The sequence below is a fragment of the Pristiophorus japonicus genome, chromosome 4 (genome assembly GCF_044704955.1).
Source record: "Pristiophorus japonicus isolate sPriJap1 chromosome 4, sPriJap1.hap1, whole genome shotgun sequence".
In the NCBI taxonomy this organism is placed as follows: Eukaryota; Metazoa; Chordata; class Chondrichthyes; family Pristiophoridae; genus Pristiophorus; species Pristiophorus japonicus.
Window position 1 is genome coordinate 197,749,106 of NC_091980.1, and position 21,585 is coordinate 197,770,690.

Consider the following 21,585-nt stretch of genomic DNA (forward strand, 5'->3'; position numbering starts at 1 on the left):
ACGCTCGCGGCCTTCCATGAGAGCTGGGCGCCGGAGGGACTGGAGTGCATTATTACCCCTGGCAACCAAATTTTAATTTGATTTTATATGTTTTAAAGTTTAATTTGTTTTAACTGCCGGGTTTTAGTGTGTGTCCCCCACCACCTTTTATAGGGGGCACTTGTAAAATGTATGATTTTAGTGCCCCCAAAAAAAACAAAAAAAGGAAAAAAGTGCCTTGAAAAATGTTTGGCGTGTCCCCCAGATTGGGGGGCACTTGACTTAACTGTTTTATTTTATCCAACCAAAAGAGTTGTAGAGCTGTTGCGAGCTGCTCTTGCACACTCTCCACTTTGCCATCCTCGTCTGCTGTCCAGACACACCATGATGCACAGAGGGACTGCAGTGCATCATTACCCCCAGCAACCAAATTTTAATTTAATTTTATATGTTTTAAAGTTTAATTTGTTTTATTGCCGGGTTTTGGTGTCCCCCTCCCCTTTTAAAGGGGGCACTTGTATATATTTGTGGTTTTAGTGCCAAAAAAACCCCACAAAAAAAACACATAAAAACCCACAAAAAAAAGACACCAAACAAGAAAAAGGCACTGTAAACTGTTTGGAGTGTCCCCCCCCCCCCCACCCCCTTTAATAAGGGGGCACTTGAGTTAATGTTCATTCCTTGGTTGCAACAAAAGAGTTGTAGAGCTGTTGCGAGCTGCTCTTGCACACTCTCCACTTTGCCATCCTCGTCTGCTGTCCGGACACGCCATGGCGCACCATCTTGCCGTCTGGAGAAGGCGGGGGTCCCCAATGGAGTGCTTTCTATGTGGGAATTCCCCCCCCTTATTTATTGGGGACTTGGCATGGAGGGTGGTGCACGGAGCAGTCCCGTGCAATAAATTTTTAAGTCGGTTCATGGGCTCCCAGGCCGCCTGCAATTTCTGCGGTCTGGAGGAGACCGTGTTCCACGTTTTTATGGAATGTGCGAGGTTGCAGCCCCTGTTCCATTATTTAAAGGGGCTGCTCCTCAAATTCTGGTTGCACTTCAGTCCCACACTCCTGATCTTTGGGCACCCTGTGCGAAGGGGAGCGGGTATGTCCGAGGGCTTCCTCGTAGGACTGCTCCTGGGCACGGCCAAAGGTGCCATCAGGTGGTCCAGGCAGTGGGCGATCAAGGGGGTCATTCAGCCTGACTGCCTGCTTCTCTTCCGCGGTTACATCCAAGCCAGCGTGTCCCTGGAGATGGAGCACGTGGCGTCCACCGGTACGCTCGCGGCCTTCCGTGCGAGGTGGGCACCGGAGGGACTGGAGTGCATCATCACCCCCAGCAACCAAATTTTAATTTGATTTTATATGTTTTAATGTTTAATTTGTTTACTATGCCGGGTTTTAGTGTCCCCCTCCCCTTTTAGCCAGGGGGCACTTGTATAATTTGTGTTTTAGTGCCAAAAAAAACACATTAAAAAAAACCCAAAAAACAAAACAAACCCAAAAAAGGGCGCTTGAAAACTGTTTGAAGTGTTCCCCCCCCCCCCCCCTTTAACCAGGGGGCACGATTTAATGTTTGTTTTGTTCTCAACAAAAGAGTTGTACAGCTGTTGCGAGCTGCTCTTACACACTCTTCATGTTGCCATCCTTGTCTACCGTCCGGACACACCATGGCGCACCACCTTGCCATCCGGAGAAGGCGGAGATCCCCAATGGAGTGCTCTCTACGTGGGAGTCCTCCCCTTATTGGTGACTTGGCCTGGAGGGTGGTGCACGGAGCAGTCCCGTGCACTAAGTTTTTAAGTCGGTTCATGGGCCCCCAGGCCACCTGTAATTTCTGCGGTCTGGAGGAGTCTGTGTTCCATGTATATGTAGAATGTGCAAGGTTGCAGCCCCTCTTCCAATATTTGAAGGGGCTGCTCCTCAAATTCTGGTTGCACTTCAGTCCCACGCTCCTGATCTTTGGGCACCCTGTGCGGAGGGGAGCGGGCAAGCTGGAAGGCCTCCTCGCAGGATTGCTCCTGGGCATAGCCAAGGTGAACATCAACCGGTCCAGTCAGCGGGCAATTGAGGGGGTCGTTCAGCCCGACTTCTTGCCTCTCTTCCGTGGTTACATCCAAGCCAGGGTATCCCTGGAGATGGAGCACATGATGTCCACCGGTACGCTCGCAGCCTTCCGTGAGAGGTGGGCGCCGGAGGGACTGGAGTGTATTATCAACCCCGGCAACCAAATTTAAATTTGAACCAGTTGACTTCCTAAAGATTAATTTGCTTAAGTTTGTCGGTTTTAGTTCCCCCCCACCCCGCACCATTTTAGCCAGGGGGCACTTGATTTAACTTTTTATTGTTTTTACCGAAACAACAAAAGAGTTGTAGAGCTGTTGCGGGCTGCTCTTGCACACTCTCCACGTTGCCATCCTCGTCTGCCGTCCGGACACGCCATGGCACACCATCTTGCCATCCGGAGGAGGCGGGGGTCCCCAATGGAGTGCTCTCTATGCGGGAGTCCTCCCTCTATTTACTGGGAACTTGGCCTGGAGGGTGTTGCACGGAGCAGTCCCGTGCAATAAGTTTTTAAGTCGATTCACGGGCTCCCAGGCCGCCTGTAATTTCTGCGATCTAGAGGAGTCCGTGTTCCATGTTTATGTTGAGTGTACGAGGTTGCAGCTCCTCTTCCAATATTTGAAGGGGCTGCTCCTCAAATTCTGGTTGCACTTCAGTCCCACACTCCTGAGCTTTGGGCACCCTGTGCGGAAGGGAGCGGGCAGGTCGGAAGACCTCCTCGTAGGACTGCTCCTGGGCATGGCCAAGGTGGCTATCAATCGGTCCAGGCAGTGGCCGGTCGAGGGGGTCGTTCAGCCCGACTGCCTGCCTCTCTTCCGCGGTTACATCCGAGCCAGGGTGTCCCTGGAGATTGAGCACGCGGTGTCCAACGGTACGCTCATGGCTTTCCGCGAGAGGTGGGTGCTGGAGGGACTTGAGTGCATCATCACCCCCGGCAACCAAATTTTAATTTGATCGTTAAAGTTTAAAGTTTAATTTGTTTCATTTGCCGGTTTTAGTGCCCCCCATTAACAAGGGGGCCCGGCAATTGGCGCGGTCCTGGCCTGCAAGACCATCAGCAGGCCAGGGCCATTGGAGGGAGCAGCGTGCAGTGGCCCGGCCTGGAAATTTGCGCATCCCGGCTTGCAAGGCCATCAGCAGGCCGGAGTCATTGGAGCTAGCAGCATGCGGCGGCATTCCACTGCAGGGAGCAGCGTGTGCTGCTGCAGGAGGGCGACTGCTACAAAGCCAGGTCGCTGATTGCAGTGTGGGCAGGCACAGCAGGAGGGGCGAAGGAGCAGCAAGAGTCTGCAGAGGGAAGTGACCGGGGCCCAAGAGAGGCGTGAATTTGCGGCCCAGAAGAGGCGAGGGCCCAGAGGCAGCACGGGCCAGCCCACACTGCAATATGTGTGCGCGCTCGGTCTGTGCAGCAGAGCTGGTCTCCACTTAGTCTTGGGTAATCCTTGCCATTGGACCAAGACCTAGCTCTGTCAAGCCTGTGTGGTGACTGGTGTGCAACGGACACCACACGTTAAAAAAATCCATGCACAGGCATCTTCCAACCTTCATGATGTAGTTTGGGATCTGGAATATTAGGTCCTTCATTGAAATACCTGTGAGCTCATCCCTTTTTGGCATGGAAGCAATTCATCCTTGCTTCAAGGGTCTGCCTATAATGATGATTTATAGATTCACAAAAATAATTGTGGAGCTGTTCCAGGCACTTGATTTAAAGTTTCTACACAAAATAGTTGTAGAGCTGTTGCATTGTGAGTGGCTTAGCCAGTCACATGATGTTCACAAGACTCAATAAAACTCCAGTCAGTTGGGTCTAGGTCGCCCACAATGAGCTATGCAGTTGTGAGCCAAGTGGATTAATTGGTAATGTGTAGTTTGATTGCTAAACATTTGTTGATAAACCAACTAGTTCTTAATAGCAATGTGTTGCTATGAATTCTTAAGCATGAACCCATGAAGCAAATAGATTACAAAATGCAAATGGCATGTTAGCCTTTATTGCAAGGCGTATCAGAGTAAGGAAGTCTTGCTACAACTGTACAGGGCCTAGGTGAGATAAGAGGGCTGTCCTATGATGCGAGATCTCACCAAGGCCCTGTACAGTTGTAGCAAGACTTCCTTACTCTGTGCACAGTTCTGGTCTCCTTATCTAAGGAAGGATATACTTGCCTTGGTGCAATGAAGGTTCACAAGATTGATTCCTGGGATAAGAGGGCTGTCCTATGATGCGAGATTGTGTAGAATGGGCCTATACTCTCTGGAGGTTGGAAGAATGAGAGGTGATCTCATTGAAACATACAAGATTCTGAAGGGGATTGACAGGGTAGATGCTGACAGGTTGTTTCCCCTGGCTGGAACGTCTAGAACTAGGGGGCATAGTCATAGGCTAAGGGGTTGGCCATTTAAGACCGAGATGAAGAGGATTTTCTTCACTTAGAAGGTTGTGAATCTTTGGAATTCTCTACCTCAGAGGGCTGTGGATGCTGAGTCTTTGAGTAAACTTAATGCTGAGATAGATAAATTTTTGGACTCCAGGGGAATCAAGAGATATGGGGATTGGGCAGGAACGTGGAGTTGAGGTCAATGATCAGCCATAATCGTATTGAATGACGGAGCAGGCTCAAGAAACCATATGGCCTACTCATGCTCCTATTTATTATGTTCTTATGTTAGACCAGCAGGCTCAGTAGTTGTTTTCTGGAAGTCCAGTGCCTTGCAGAATTTCACATTTATGGAGCACTGAGATTTCACTTCAGGTCAGCAGACCTCTAGAAGTTAGAATTTCAATCCAGGACAACAAAAAGACTCGTGTAGCTAGCATTTGTTTCATGAACAGATGTTATTTTCGAAATGAAAAACCATAAATCCTGTCAGTTTATGTAAAGAGGAACTCTTAATTGCCTGTCCATTTCTGTCATCGGTGTGTGTGGGGGGGGCGGCGGCGGTATTGGGGAGGGACAGGCGGGGCTGGAGTGTGTAGGATTCCATTATGGCTGGTAACCAAGGTTTCCTCCTCCTGAGGTCCCCACCATCGCAGAAGCCAGTCTTCAGCCAATTTGTTTCACTACCGGCTATCGTGCTGAAAATTTATGCTCCAGAACTAGCCGTGCCTCTAGCCAAGCTGTTCCAATACAAATACAACATTGGCATCTACCCAACAATGTGGAATACTGCCCAGGTATGTCCTGTCCACAAAATGCAGGGCAAATCCAATCTGGCCCATTACCGACCCATCAGTCTACTTTCAATTATCAGCAAAGTGATGGAAGATGTCATCGACAGTGCTATCTAGTGGCACTTACTCACCAAAACCTGACCTGCTCACCGATGCTCAGTTTGGGTTCCGCCAGGAGCATTCGGCTCCAGACCTCATTACAGCCTTGGTCCAAACATGAACAAAAGAGCTGAATTCCAGAGGTGAGGTGTAAGTGACTGCCCTTGTCATCAAGGCAACATTTGACCGAGTGTGTGGCATCAAGGAGCCCTAGTAACACTGAAGTCAATGGGAATCAGGAGGAAAACTCTCCAGTGGTTGCACAAAGGAAGATGGTTGTGGTTGTTGGAGGTCATTGCTGCAGGAGTTCCTTTGGGCAGTGTCGTAGATCCAATCATCTTTAGCTGCTTCATCAATGATCTTCCCTCCATCATAAGGTCAGAAGTGAGGATGTTCGTAGATGCTCGCACAGTGTTCCGTTCCATTCGAAACTCTCCAGATAATGAAGCAGCCTATGCTCGCATGCAGTAAGACCTGGATAACATTCAGGCTTGGGCTGATAAGTGGCAAGTAACATTCACACCACACAAGTGCCAGGCAATGACTACCTCCAACAAGAGAGAGTCTAACCATCGCCCCTTGACGTTCAACGGCATTACCATCACCGAATTCCCCACCATCAACATCCTGGAACTCACTATTGACCAGAAACTTAACTGGACCAGCCACATAAATACTGTGGCTACAAGAGCAGGTCAGAAGCTGGGTATTCTGCAGCGAGTGTCTCACCTCCTGATTCCTTAAAGCCATTCCACCATCTGTAAGGCATAAATCAAGAGTGTGATGGAATACTCTCCATTTGCCTGGATGATTACAAGGAGCATGACACCATCCAGGACAAAGTTGTCCACTTGACCAGCACCCCATCCACCACCTTTTAAACATTCATTTCCTCCACCACTGGTGTACTGTGGCTGCAGTTGGTACCATCAACAAGATGCACTGCAGCAACTCGTCAAGGCTTTTTCGACAGCACCTCCCAAACCCTCGACCTTTATCACCTAGAAGGACATGGGCAGCAGGTGCCTGGGAACACCATCACCTGCAAGTTCCTCTAAAAGATACCGTCCTGACTTGGAAATATATCACCATTCCTTCATGGCCGTTGGATCAAAACCCTGGAACATTCTCCCTAACAGCACGGTGGGAGTACCTTCACCACAAGGACTGCAGCAGTTCAAGAAGGCGGCTCACCACCAGCTTCTCAAGAGCAATTAGGGATAGGCAATAAATGGGCCACACCCCAGGAATGAAAAAAATACAAAAAAATAATTAATCACTAAAATAATGGCTCAATAATTCCAGTCCCTGGCCCGAACTCCTGCTCATCATTTGCTTTGTACGGGTTGGACAAAAATTCTGCCCCTTGTAATATAATGAAGAATCTCCCAATAACAAACACTGAAGACATGGCATAACTGGATGTACCAAGTCCTGTTCACTCACCACTCCTGTGTTCGCTGACCTACATTGGCTTCCTGTTAAACAACACCTCGATTTTAAAATTCTCATCCTTGTTTTCAAATCACTCCATGGCTTCTTTCCTCCCTACTTCTGTCTTCTCCTCCAGTCCCACAAACCTCTGAGGTATCTGTTCTCTTATTCTGACATTTTGAGCATTCCTGATTTTAATCATTCAACCATTGGTGGCCATGCCTTGTGTTGCCTAGGCCCTAAGCTCTGAAATTCCCTCCCTAAACCTCGCCGTCTCTCTACCTCTCTTTCCTCCTTTAAGTTGCTCATTAAAACCTATCTCTCATCTGCCCAAATTTCACCTCTGTGAGGTGCGCTGACTTTCTACATTAAAAACGGTGCCGAAAACTTACCTAGGTATTCTCCCCACTCCTTGGAATGCCGCAGGCCTTGGCGTGGTGCACCACAAGCAGTGGGGGGCGGAGCCAGGTCCCAGTGCTGAAAGCAGTGCCGGGACCTCTGCACATGCGTGCTAGAGTGCGTGTGCATGTGCAGTAGCTCCTGCCCCCAGAATCTCTGCAGGCTGTGTAGGTGGGGCCCGAAGCACGCCGCCCCTCGCACTGGCCGATTGGGCTCCCTCATTGGCTTTCCCTGCCGTGCTCAGCCTCCCCCCTTCTCCCCTTTACCAATGCCGTGTTAATCCTCCTCCCACCTCCTTTACCAATGCCGTGTTCAGCCTCCCCCCCCTTTACTGATGTCGCATTCAGCCACCGCCCCCCCTTTACCGATGCCGTGTTGAGCCTAGCCTCCCGGTGTGTGTCTTACCGCCCCTAGCCCTGGCCGAATGGGCTCCCTCTTCAGCGGCCAGCTACTCGTGTTTTTCTGTAGTAAAGCTTTGTTGAAGGTAGGACTTCTATTTTTTATTTGTTTATTTATTTATTTATTGATTGAATATGTGGTCCTAAATTCTTGTTTGATTTACAGTCAAGTTTACTCTGCATCTGCTTTCAAAAGGAATTCTGTAAAATAGTTTGGCTGAAACTCTTATTTACAGGACTTGCTATAATGTATTTGCTAGTTTACCAAGCTATTTTTAATCTAGTTGTTTAGTGCTTTGTAAGTCTTGGTGCTAGCTGCAGGTCCTCTCAGCTTCCTTGTATTTTTTATTTGTTATTGAATGCTTATTTTTGTGCTTTGTTTAGTGCTTGGTGCTTTAAATGTACTTATGCTTCTTTAATGTTGTTGTGAAGGTGTTTAGTGCTTTGCAAGGTCCTCTCACTTCCCTTCCCCCCCCCCCATCTCTGGCTACCTGCGCTGATTTCTTAATTCACTGCAAGGTTTTTCTGTGCAGCCACAAGTGGCCACATACGCTGGCCTAAGTTAGTTTGGAGTAACTTTTAGCTATCTAAACTTGCTTAAATGGCCAAAACAGGTGTAAGTGGCTGGTAACGTTCCCTTTTGAAAAAAAAAACTAAACTTAAAAAAAAACCTAACTAACTCACTTACACTGGAGCAAATTAAATGGCCAGAATTGTGATTTTTAAAATACTCCAAAAAAAATCTAGTTGCTCCAAAAAAAACGGAGCAACTCCTGGACAAACTTGGGTCCATAATCTCTTGTGAAGCACCTTTGGAGGTTTTACCATATTATTGGCACTATATAAATGCAAGTTGTTGTTGTATGCAGTTTTGCTGGGTATTCCATCAATCTGCTCCCAGAGTTACGAGAGATCTGCAGAGCCTCTGCAAAATTTCAAGGCTCTGATCTCATAGGTAGTCTGGGGTCAGAACTACGATCGCAATGTTTAATTGCTAAGGTAAGATGTACATAATTAAGCTCATTACTTAGCTATTGTCTGTGGGAAACTGCATGTAAAAGCACATGTATCTTGAGGTCAGTCAGAAGCTAGAAAGCCAAATTACAAAGTGGAATAAAGCAAACCAAACATAAGTGTTGAAATGTATAGGCCTAGATTTTATTGCACTACAACCATTTGTAATTGAGTAGTATCATTGGTGGAGGAAGAAGGAAAATGGAACAGGGCAGTCTATCACCAGATCTTCATCCCGAAGCTGCCTATCTCAGCTACTGGTAGAAGGTGGGTGGTGGTACATGGTGGGACAATGGAAGGAAGCCTGCGGATAGACAACAGGGGGTAATTCTAGAGGTGGCCCCCTCTTCCATTCTTTTGCCCCCATACCTGGTCTTGAAGGGGCTGCAGCAGTGCCAGGGTTTGTAACAAAAGAATGTCTCTCTGGCATATCTTCTTCCTTTTAATTATGCTTCCTCCTATTCTGGTGCTGCAGTAGCTGAACTGCAATAGCATTGCCACAGTTCATTCCCTAGCATCTGCAGGATCTCTGTGTGGCACCAATACAATGAGGAGTCCGTCCTACATTTTAATGAGCAAGCTGGTTCAGAGTCATCACGGGGTCAAGACGGCAGGCAGAACTTGAGCCTTGTCCCAACTTAGGCGGTGAAGCCACACATGGAGGAAAATCTAGTTACTAGAATAAAAACTTCAATGTGAAAAAGAAAATGATTGTAAAACCTAAGTAGCCAATATCTAATCAAGAACAAAAACATAATTATATGCTTGGTTAAGTATATTTAATTTATGTTGATATTAATTTGTATACTGTTTCTCAACAGCACGAATTTGAGTTGAAACTTTTCCATATACGTGGGGAACATGCTGAAGCAATAGCTAAACTTGATGAAACTGTTGCACAACTGAAAAATAACTTGGAAAATAAAACAAAAGAGGGAAAATCTGAAACAAGAGACATTGCTGTTTCCACTGTAGATGAACTTGTGCCAAAGACATTTCGCAATGTTTGCATTCAAACTGACAGAGAAACATTCATACAGCTGAACCAAGAAGATGGCAAAATAGCCAGAAGCAATTTGAGTGTCCCAGGAAAGCTGAATCTTGCTTCCTTGAACTTGAATGGTCAGTCAGCTCTCTCGCTACAGTCTAGAAATGATGAAGCTTTATCATCCTCACAAACCTCAACTTCGCAAGAGTCAGACTTGCTGCCTGTTCCACCTCCTTCTTTATCACCACCACATTCAGACCAGTCTCAATGTTCTGCACCTCCTCTCCCAGGCCGTGGACCTCCACCTCCACCTCCTCCACCTCCACCTCCTCCCCCAGGTTGGAGTCTTCCACCTCCTCCAGCTCCACCTCCACCTCCACCTCCACCTCCACCTCCTCTCCCAGGCTGTGGACCTCCACCTCCTCCACCTCCACCTCCACCTCCTCCCCCAAGCTGGGGACTGCCACCTCCTCCACCTCCTCCCCCAGGCTGTGGCCCTCCACCTCCACCTCCTCCTCCAGGCTGTGGCCCTCCACCTCCACCTCCTCCCCCAGGCTGTGGCCCTCCACCTCCACCTCCTAATCCCAGCTTGTCGACAGACAGAGGTGCAAGGAAGCCTATAATAGAACCACGTCATCCAATGAAACCATTATATTGGACAAGGATTCAGATAAAGGATGCCAGGTACTGAAAATAAATGCTAAGTTTGCCAGCATACATGTAAATAGAATGGGATATTTTAGCGATGTTCCATTCACATAACAATTTAGAGCTACATTTACCATACAATTACAGTAATTTGCTGAATTCACTCAATCACTTATTGTGAATAATATTATTGAAAAGGGAAGGGATAAATTGTCACCTTCACCATGTGGGCTGTATCTGGATGAGCAGATCACCTTCCTGTTGTAGAACCTGACGAATGAAATTCATGGAATGAAAATCGGTTGAATTCTATGACGGCGGGTGTTCTGCTCTGCCAGCTTACTGACCATGTGATGAGGACAAAAATTTACCCCATAGTAATCAAATTAGTATAAGTTGGAAAAAACTGAGTTGCAATTTTTATAATTTTTTTCATTCTTTCCATTTTAAACTGATGATACAACAGTAATAAATCAAACAGCATTTGTTTGGTGGGCTTTGTTCTTATTCTTTGAGATTTAACACTAGTTAATTTCCACTGTACTGTACAAGTCTATCTCTTGTCAAAACAGTTAATTTTATTAAATGCAGGCTAACTCGAAATGCCTAAAACATTAACTAACTATAATTAAGTGTTTGAATGGAGAAAAAGACCCGAAAAAACCTTACTTTCTCAGCATAATTCTAATGCATTTTTCAAAACATAAATAATTGTGCCTGTTATTTTTCATCCACAATGTTAAAGTGTAGTAATGTAAGCGATGTTTTATGGCATTTCAACCAGTAAGTGTTAGGAAATCTTGGAAGCAGCTTAGATCTCCCTATCCTGGCTGCTACTTGTACCTTCTGGAAGCCATCACAATTCCCTCCTTGTAGTGGTGACAGTAGTATTTTGAAATTAGAGGGACTTGGCCTTTTGCCATAATAAGTCTTTATTCCTGTCAGTCTCCCCTATCTAAACATCAATGTGTCTTTTTGTTATCCAGCTCACTGTCAAGTTTTCAAATTTCTTTGCCTTTTTGCAGTACCTTAACTCCTGTGAATCTTGATTTTTCAATCCATGTTATTTTAATTATTTTAATTGTTCCTGATAGACTTAGACTGGCTTCCTCACAGTTCTTTGTCAGACTCTGCTTTTCTAAATGCCCAATTTCCTTTTTTCATGGAGTCTCCTAAAATACTGCAGTATAAACCCTGAAGCTCCCATGATGCAGACCTGCAAAAAGAATTCCAGAAAAATGGAAAGAGAAATTACAGCTAAAAGAGATTAGCAGTTTCCCTTTAAGAAATTACTTCCATCCGTGTCATCAGGTCCTGGCAGATACATCTGTTAATAGCGGCATTCATTGCACAGATGAACCGATTTTAAATAACTGAAAATGACTTTTAAAAAAACAAACAGAACCATTTGCTAGTTATATTGGTGTAAAGCAGTCAGTTTTTTAGTAAATTTAAGAAGAATTGTATTCAAAAGGGATGGGATGAACCAGAATATAATTTTTTGCCTTTAACATTTGCGTTTCCATTTGTAAATTTCTGCATCTGCCACTGCTGACCCATTGCTTTAAAAGTAGAATAGAAAGGCATCAATTTGCTAATTAGCTTAATTAAAATACTTATTTTGCACCATATCCCTATTCAGGCCAACACACTGGTTCTATGAACTGCTCGGGCATTTGTTTTTGTTTGCATTATCAGACCTGACTTGGAGTAACATACTCATTTTTTGATTTGACTCTGCAGCTGTGAAATGCTACACAAGTTCCTCGTTAGTAACCTTTAACAAATAAATACCAGCTTTTTTACTAGTTTTCTAATACCTTCTAAACGGGTAGGATTCCTCAGAGCAACATTAAAAGACAGACAAATAGTTTGTTAGTGTTTTCTACCTACATTCCACAGCATTTTACTCAATTCTACTTTTTCACTCAAATGAACAAAAACAAGAATTCTTGCCCCACACTTCTTTTAGTAACCAACTAGCCACTGAACGATAGTGCTATTTAGTTTATTATTGAGACTATGGCCCTGATATTACTCTCAATTTATTAGAAATGAAAATCAGAAAATTTCTGTAATGGTCAGCTGATCTGCAATGCCACTTTTACTGAGGCACCAAGTTAAAATCTACTCTGTTATGTCTGGATTGCACCCACTTTACATTGCCCTAGGATTTCTGGAGCTTCCCCAATTGAGTAGAGCAGGCATGTGCCTGCAATATGCATAGTGCCAGCATTGAGGTGTTAATGAGGCAAGAGGGAGCATTCATAACCCTCCCACCTCACTTTATCCCAGAATGACGAAGCAGTGCCCAAGGAAGTTGGTACTGTGCCTTATGCCAGAACACCTCCTCAGATGTGCTCCACCTGCTTTGTGCTTGGGCAAAGAAAGGAAGAAATATGTTTGTTTACGCTGTTGTTCATGTTGTTTAGCTGGAATATAAGAGAAAAGGAAACCTCTTTGCAAATTTGATTTTTATGTTATAAAATTCGATTTCCGGGCCCCTTTATTAGATGCAGGAAGAATGTTCCCGGCTGTCTTTAAATCAGGACACAATGCATCTTTCTCTGCATCCCTCCTTCCCTTAAGTTTTCCAGACCTACAAGGGTGTTTCAGTCCTCAACTATTCATCGTATTTATTAATGACTTAGATGATGGGATAGAAAGCCACATATTCAAGTTTGCCAATGGCACAAAGATAGGTGGCATTGTAAGCCGTATAGATGGAAGCATAAAATTACAAAGAGATATTAATAGATTAAGCAAATGGGTAAAACTGGAAAATGGATTTCAGTATAGGCAAATGTGAGGTCATCTACTTTGGACCTAAAAAGGATAGAACAGAGTACTTTCTAAATGGTGAAAAGCTAGAAACAGTGGAGGTCCAAAAAGACTTAGGGGTCCATGTAGATAGATCATTAATATGTCATGGAGAGATACAGAAAATAATTCAAAAGGCTAATGGATGCTGGCCTTTATATCTAGGGGACTAAAGTACAAGGAGGTAGAAGTTATGCTATAGCTATACAAAGCCCTGGTTAGATCACACCTGGAGTACTGTGAGCAGTTCTGGGCACCATATCTTCGGAAGGATATATTGGCCGTTGAGGGAGTTCAGCGTAGATTTGCCAGAATTATACCTAGACTCCCAAGAGTTAAATTACCAGGTGAGATTACACAAATTAAGGGGTGATTTGATTGAAGTTTTTAAGATATTAAGGGGAACTGATAGGGTAGATAAAGAGAATCTATTTCTGCTGGTTGGGGACTCAACCTCTAGGGGGCATAGTCTAAAAATTAGAGCCAGACCTTTTAGGAGTGAAGTTAGGAAAGACTTCTACAGGCAAAGAGTGCAAGAAGTTTGGAACTCTCTTCCGCAAACGGCAATTGATCAATTGTAATTTTAAATCTGAGATCGATAGATTTTTGTTAACCAAAGGTATTAAGGGATATGGGGCAAAGGTGGTAGATGGAGTCAGGTCACAGATCAGCCATGATCTCAGTGAATGGCGGAACAGGCTCGAGGGGCTAAATTTCCTACTCCTGTTCCTATGTTCCTAATTGCTGATGGGGCTTACATCTATGTTCTGCCAAAGAATATTAAAAATAGCTGACCCCAAGATTCTGAACGGTGTCATCATCTAGGCCATGGGGCGTGCAGTAGTCCTGCCCCGCCGCATTAATGCCAGCAGATTGTGAAACTCGTAATTTCATGTAAGTTTTGCTTGTTCATGTGCTGAGTGCTCATTGTAAGAATACTGCTTGGATATTTTACACTGTCCCTCACAATGAACATACTTCATGTAGACATAGTGGCCTAAATATTTGGGTGCAACCATTTTATGCGCGTGTGGGTGGATGCAGGGTACAATCCCTGTGCCTGAATGATGAGGCTCGAGGCAACTGCAATATTGAGCCTCAGTTCCATGGAGCGTGCAAGCTGTGCAGAGCTGCCAGCGAAGTGTAATTGAAGATCAAGCTGCTTAGAAGCTAGCAGCATCCCTCAGGTCAGTGAGGGAAGGGCAGGGGGGGGGCGATCAGATTGGGAAGGCTGCTTCAGTCTTGCTGTGGGGGTGTCAAGAAGGTATTGAGCCACTTATTTACCTATCAAAGGGCCCTAATGCCTGTTTCAGGCATACGTGGTGTATGCTGATGTTTTGGCCTTTACCAATATGATGGGCAGTCCAATTCTGGCTCATGAGTGTGCACTTCCTGCCTGCCATATTTGAGGCTTAGGAGATCATTTAACCTCTGAAAACCACTGATGCATGGCCCAATTTCTAGGTTTGTATATCTGAGATAGAAACAAATGAAATTGTTTGGGATTGTCTTGCTAACTATTTTTTATACAATTTATTGAGATTAACACCGAGGTTCAGTATTATGTGTTTCTTTAAATAATCTCACGTTGAGTTTTATAAAGATTTTGTGCTACTGCTCAAAGATTTTTGTTTTAGCTTTTAAGCTACTATGTCTACAAAACCTTCATGTTGTATCAATGTGACTACCTTATAGGTTAGTTCCTCTGTAAATGCAGTGTTTTGTAAAAGGTTATTTATTTTATTCTTTCCAGAGATGCTAAAATATCAACCATTTGGGAATCACTGGAGGAGCCTTGTATCCAAGATCCTGAAGAATTTGAAGAGCTCTTCTCTAAAGCAACAATGAAGGAAAAGAAGAAGCCTTTGTCAGACACCTACCAAAAGGCATCCAAGACTAAAAAGGTTAGATTTAATGTGAATAAGCTACATTTATCACAGGGTATAGAATTGGTTCTACCCTGGCTTCTCAACTACAGAAAGTATAGGGCATTTTCAAATAAACCAAATCTAGATGATAAGCATCTTTTTAAATTGTAAAGAATAAATTTTAGGGCACAAGTGGGGTGAAATTGCATTGCGATATTAGAATGCAACCACATTAATTGCAGTTTTGATGTTAATATTGCACAGTGTGATTTTACCTCAGAAATTTTTAATCTTTAAGTTTATATTTTTGAGTGAAATTTCATGTTCATTACGGAAAGTCTGTCACTGGTGGTACCTGTACATGGAACACTTAGTCACTTTTGAGTACTACCAAGTGAGAGTATATCACGAGTTAGATGCAGGAAAGAATTACCATTTCTACTCTGCCCAAACAATGGGGGGAAAATTCGGTCACGTCTCAGTTAAGGTGTTAACCCAGGCGGAGCGGTAATTTTAACGCCTTGTGTCTCCGCCCAAAAATTTGAGATTGGGCGAAGAGCTGAAGGTGGCACAAAATCAGCCATTACACACTTGACCTGGGGGTGGAGGGGGGGCTAACGAAAGTTCTGTCGCTAAATTCTGCAGAGCCATTGCGCATGCGTCGAACTCCGATTCAAATCCCGGGAAAAGCCGAGTCTGAAAGGCACGGCATAGTAATGCACCCATTAAAGTTTTCAAAAGCACTTGTTTTCGACCTGTACTGTTATGTCTGACTGCCACTGCAAACTTGGAGGCTCACACACCGTGCTCTGTGTAAACCTTGCACTAACTTGACCTCTGAAGGAAGCGCTTCCTCATCCCTTTAAATAGCCACCAATTAACGACACTGCAAACCTGTACCAACTGGTTTTCCAGACGTTGTTATTGGCGGGCACTAAATGAGGCAGCCGCACCCAATTTAGCGAGTGGGGCACAAGCATGGGCGTTGTATCAGGACTGACGTCATGATCGGAGTGATTGTCAGCAGCCAGGCGCTACCGGTTTGTGCTCCCGCTAAACCTGTAACAAATTTTCTGGTGGGGCGCTAAAAGCTGCAAACCCAATTGCTAAGCTCTAACCCTCGCATTACCGTCGTCTCTGGGCGCTAACTAAGGCTATAGACAACCAAAACTAAAGCCCAATTTATCTTAACCTCAACCTCAGAAGAGCAGCCTGTATTGAGCCAGAGTAAATTTTACTTTTCCTCACAACTTGTGGCCCCTCTTAAACAAATAATTGCAAACTTATGCAAATTGGGCCTTTTTTTTTATTGTCGGCCCGGGTTAAAGTTGTTAAACTCATTTCGAAAAAGAATATCTACAGCTAGCAGAGAGAGGAAATGGTCAGCTGGATGGAATGCTAGACCTAAGTTGCTGGGTTTGCTAAATATGTGTTTTTTATGCTATAGTTTTTTAAAATTTCGATATATTTTTGAATATTAAGGGAATCAAGAGATATGGGGACAGTGCAGGAAAGTAGAGTTGCAGTAGAAGATCAGCCATGATCTTATTAAATGGCGGAGCAGGCTCAAGAAGCCAAATGGCCTACTCCTGCTCCTAATTCTTATGTTCTTATTAACAATTGAAAATCAAATATATCTAAAAGTTTCTAAAATTTTAGGATATATGTGTGGATGTAAGTGTAAATGTAGATAAGATAGATACAGCTGTTTTTGCTTCTGTTGGTTATATGGGGATTTGAAAGCATAAGCCAAAACAGATTCTTTATTTTTACTTAAGTGATGTATTGGGCAGATAACCATCTTATATGCTCCAGAAATGAACAGGAAGATTTGTTGCAACTGCAGATTTTTATTCAGTTATATGGAAAGAAAAAAGTAATAACATTTAAACAATCTAAAATTACAGTGCAGTAATATCTGTAATTTTAATAACGTTATGATGTTGAAGTATAAAGAGCAATATTACACTGCATGCGGGATTTCAATAAATTAGTCAAAAGCCACGTTTTATATTTGTAGATGTAGCTAATCCAGAGCATAAGGTTTTAAATTTGATCAAAATGAATCTTATTGTCTCATTTTGGATCGTGACAATATGATTTATTTTTAATCCAAGTTAAGACTATTGAGGGTAGAAATAGCATGGAACCAGGAGCATTGCAGCAGGGTGGGAATTCTGCCATTGTGACCCACAGTTGACCCTGTCTTGAATAGCGTGGACATGGGTCATTTAAATATTTGGGGCTGGCATCTACATCTTTAATGCCACAATAGGGGCACCCGGCCTATGAAAGAGGCACGTCAGAATGGCAGAGGTCCAGATTGGGCCAAAGAGAAAGAAACAAAGAGTGGCAAACCGGTGAAGGTAATTGATTCCTCTGGAATTGACTATCTTTGTTTCTGTTACTTCTGGAATTGTTGATATTGTAGAAACATAGAAACACAGAAATCTAGAGCGCAGAAGGAGGCCATTTCGGCCCATCGTGTCCTCGCCAGCCGACATAGCCACAAGGCCCTCGGTCAGCAGCCCAGAAGGTTACATATAAACCTATGAACAATGAACAATGACGGACTGGTAAAGAGCATTCGACCTAACCAGTCCACCCCACACAACTGTGATACCCCATGTATCGCAACATTCTATAGTCCACCCCACCTGAAGCCATACGATCTCCTGGGAGAGGCAAAAAACCAGAAAGAAACCCAGGTCAATTGCGGAAAAAAATCTGGGAAAATTCCTCTCCGACCCATCCAGGCGATCAAAACTAGTCCAGGAAATCACTCTGGCCATATTAGATTCCAGGGTATACTTACCATCGTGCAGGCGCCAACCAAAAAGGGGTTATTCAGTCTAATCTCACTTACCAGCTCTGACTCCGTAACCCTGCAGGTTACGGCACTTCAAGTGCACATCCAACCACCTTTTAAATGTGGTGAGGGTTTCTGCCTCCACCACCTTTCCAGGCAGTGAGTTCCAGACCCCACAATCCTCTGCATGAAGAAGCTTCTGCTCAAATCCCCTCTAAACCTTCCACCAACTATTTTAAACCTATGCCCCCTCGTAATTGACCCCAACCAAGGGAAATAGGCCCTTGCTTGCACTATATCCAGGCCCCTCAAAATTTTATACAGGCCCCTCAAAATTAGGTCTCCCCTCAGCCTCCTCTGTTCCAAGGAGAACAGACCCAGCCTATCCAATCTGTCCTCATAGCTAAGATTCTCCATTCCAGGCAGCATCCTCGCAAATCTCCTCTGCACCCTCTCCACTGCAATCACGTCCTTCGATAATACGACAACCAGAACTGCACGCAGTATTCCAGCTGTGGCCTAACCAGTGTATTATACAATTTAAGCATAACCTCCCTGCTCTTGTATTCCACGCCTCGGCCAATAAAGACAAGCATTCCGTAAGCCTTCTTAACCACCTTATCCTGCTGGCCTGCTACTTTCAGGGATCTGTGGACAAGCACTCCAAGGTCCCTTTGTTCATCTACACTTCTAAGTGGCCTACCATTTAATGTGTATACCCTTTCCTTATTAGCCCTCCCCAAGTGCATTACCTCACACTTCTCTGAATTAAATTCCATTTGACACTGTTCTGCCCACCTGACCAGTAGATTGATATCCTCCTGCAGTCCATGACTTTCCTCTTCATTATTAACCACACAGCTAATTTTAGTGTCGTCTGCAAACTTTTTAATCATACCCCCTATATTCAAAACGAGATCATTGATGTATACCACAAAAAGCAAGGGACCCAGTACTGAGCCCTGCAGAACCCCACTGGAAACATCCTTCCAGTCACAAAAGCATCCATCAACCATTATCCTTTGCTTCCTACCTCTAAGCCAATTTTGGATCCAACTTGCCACTTTGCACTGGATCCCATGGGCTTTTAACTTCGTGACCAGTTTGCCATGTGGGACCTTATCAAAAGCTTTGCTAACGTCCACATACACTACATCATATGCACTATCCTCATCGACCCCTCCTGGTTACCTCCTCAAAAAATTCGATCAGGTTAGTCAAACAGGATCTTCCCTTAACAAATCCATGCTGACTGTCTTGGTTAATCCTTACCTTTCTAACTGTAGATTTATCCTGTCTTTCAGGATTTTTTCCAATAATTTTCCCACCACTGCGGTAAGGCTGACAGGCCTGTAATTACTCAGCCTATCCCGTTCTCTCTTCTTAAACGAGGGTACCACATTTACAGTCCTCCAGTCCTCTGGAACCATGCCCAAATCCAAAGAGGATTGGAAAATGATGGTCAACACCTCTGCTATTTCCTCTCTTGTTTTGCTCAACAGCGTGGGATGCATTTCAACCGGGCCTGGGGACTTAACCACTTTCAAAGCTGCCAAACCCCCTAACACCTCCTCTCTCACTATGTCTATTTCGTCCAGAATTTCACACGCTTCCTCGATAGCAGTATCTACATTGCCCCTTTGCTTTGTGAAAACAGATGCAAAGTATTCATTAAGAAGCATACCCACATCTTCTGCTTCCACACACAGATTATCCTCTAATAGGCCCTGCCCTTTCTTTAGTTATCCTCTTGCTCTTAATATATTTATAAAACATCTTTGGGTTTTCCTTGATTTTACTTGCCAAGAATTTTTCATGCTCTCTCTTAGCATTCCGAATATCCTTTTTAATTTTACCTCTGAACTTCCTATATTCCTCCAGAGATTCTACAGTATTTAGTTGTCGGTATATGTCATAAGCTTCTCTTTTTTTCTTTATCCTCCCCTGTAAGTCCCTAGACATCCAGGGGGCTCTAGATTTGTTACCCCACCCTTTTCCTTTAAGGGCACATGTTTGGCCTGAGCCCTCCGGATCTCCTCCTTGAATGCCTCCCACTGTTCCGACACTGAGTTACCTTCAGTTGCTGTCTCCAGCCCATTGTGGCCAAATCACTTCTCAACTTAGCAAAGTTAGCTTTTCCCCAATTTGGGACTTTTATTCCTGGTCTATCCTTGTCCTTAGCCATAACTACCTTGAATTTGACTGAATTATGATCACTGGCACCCAAGTGCTCTCCCACTGATACCCCTTCCACTTGCCTAGCTTCATTCCCCAAAATTAAATCCAGAACCGCCCCCTTCCATGTTGGGCTTGTTACATACTGACTAAAAAAGTTCTCTTGAATGCATTTTAGGAATTCCACACCCTCTATACCCTTCATACTATATTTGTCCCAATCAATAATAGGATAGTTGAAATCCCCTACTATTACTGCCCTATGGTTTTTGGACCTCACAGAAATTTGCCTACATATTTACTCTTCTATCTCCCTCCCACTGTTTGGGGGTCAAAATACACTCCCAGCAGTGTAATCGGCCCTTTTTTATTTTTCAGTTTGACCCATATGGCCTCATTCGATGATCCCTCTAACATATCATCCCTCCTCACAACTATAATAGTTTATTTAATCAATACCGCACCCCCCCCCTTTTTGACCCCTCTCTGTCCTGTCTAACAATCCTGTAACCAGGAATATTGAGCTGCCAAACCTGCCCTTCTTTCTGCCATGTCTCTGTCATGGTTTTATGGAATACTCCCAAATGTCTACCTGGCTCTCAGCTCATCCGTCTTATTCGCTATACTCCTTGCATTGAAGTATATACCATTTAGAACATTTACCTCCTTGATTACTACTTACTAACCCTTGTTTCTTCTGTCTTACAAATTCACTTTCTATATTCTTGCTTTGCAATTTCAGCTTTACTTCCTTCCCTATTTAATTTGTTCTCAGGTTCCCATTCCCCTGTGCCAAGCTAGTTTGAACTCTCCCCAACAGTACTAGCAAAACTCTCCGCGAGGATATTGGTCCTGGCACTGTTGAGGTGCAACCCGTCCGGTTTGTACAGCTTCCATCTCCTCCTGAAGCGGTCCCAATGCCTCAGGAATTTAAAGCCCTCTCTCCTGCACCAACTCTCCAGCCATGCATTCATTCTCTCTATCCTTCTATTCTTGTACTCATTAGCACGTAGCACCAGTAGTAACCCAGAGATTACTAACTTTGAGGTGCAACCCTTGAATCTTTCTTCTAGTTCCCTAAATTCTGACTGCAGGACCTCATCCCTGTTTCTACCTATGTCATTGGTCCTGAAACAGGAAACCGGTTCCACAATGGAATCTATGCCTAGAATTCAGAGTAATGCAACTGGAAGACACTTTTTAAAGCCTTTTTTTGTCATTCTGGCTTAAGCCACCTCATTTCTTCTCACAAGATCAGACTATAAACAGATTTTCTGATTCCCCACCCTATGTCAGCAGTTCTCAGGAGCAATCCCAATGGACATACTCTTAACTGCCATTATCATGAAAGAGGAGGAGCACCACAGTAGACTCGAGCAGCATTTATTGCAAGAGGCATCGCAGCGTATGCCGTCACTGAAGTCTTCTCTTCTGTGGAACAAGTCTACCTTTGACACCATAGCCTTACCTCCGTCTTTCCACTTCTAAATAAAGAGATAATCCTTCAAACCACTAACTTTCTTACCACAAAAAATGAGCATCCAATCATCATCACCTATTGAAGACATCAGCATCACATAAGTGCACCCTTTCATTTCTCATTCTAAACTCTAACCATGTGGCATGTGAGTGCGCGTTCTATTTTCTTACAGTGAATTCCAAAGTGCACACTATCATGCTACTCTTTCTTAACACTGTGCATCCACAGGGTGCATACTAATCTACTCT

The 21,585-nt window shown here is 44.2% G+C and overlaps 1 protein-coding gene across 1 annotated transcript in view; it reads left to right on the forward strand.

The window, feature by feature from the left end:
* The window catches only part of LOC139262282 (formin-1-like), a 654,821-nt gene that overhangs the window by 283,754 nt on the left and 349,482 nt on the right, over positions 1–21,585 (forward strand). Inside the window, exons 5-6 of the mRNA XM_070877435.1 lie at positions 9,371–10,221; positions 14,759–14,909. Of these exons, the coding sequence (XP_070733536.1) occupies positions 9,371–10,221; positions 14,759–14,909 (1,002 nt within the window). The remainder of the gene's footprint in view (positions 1–9,370; positions 10,222–14,758; positions 14,910–21,585) is intronic.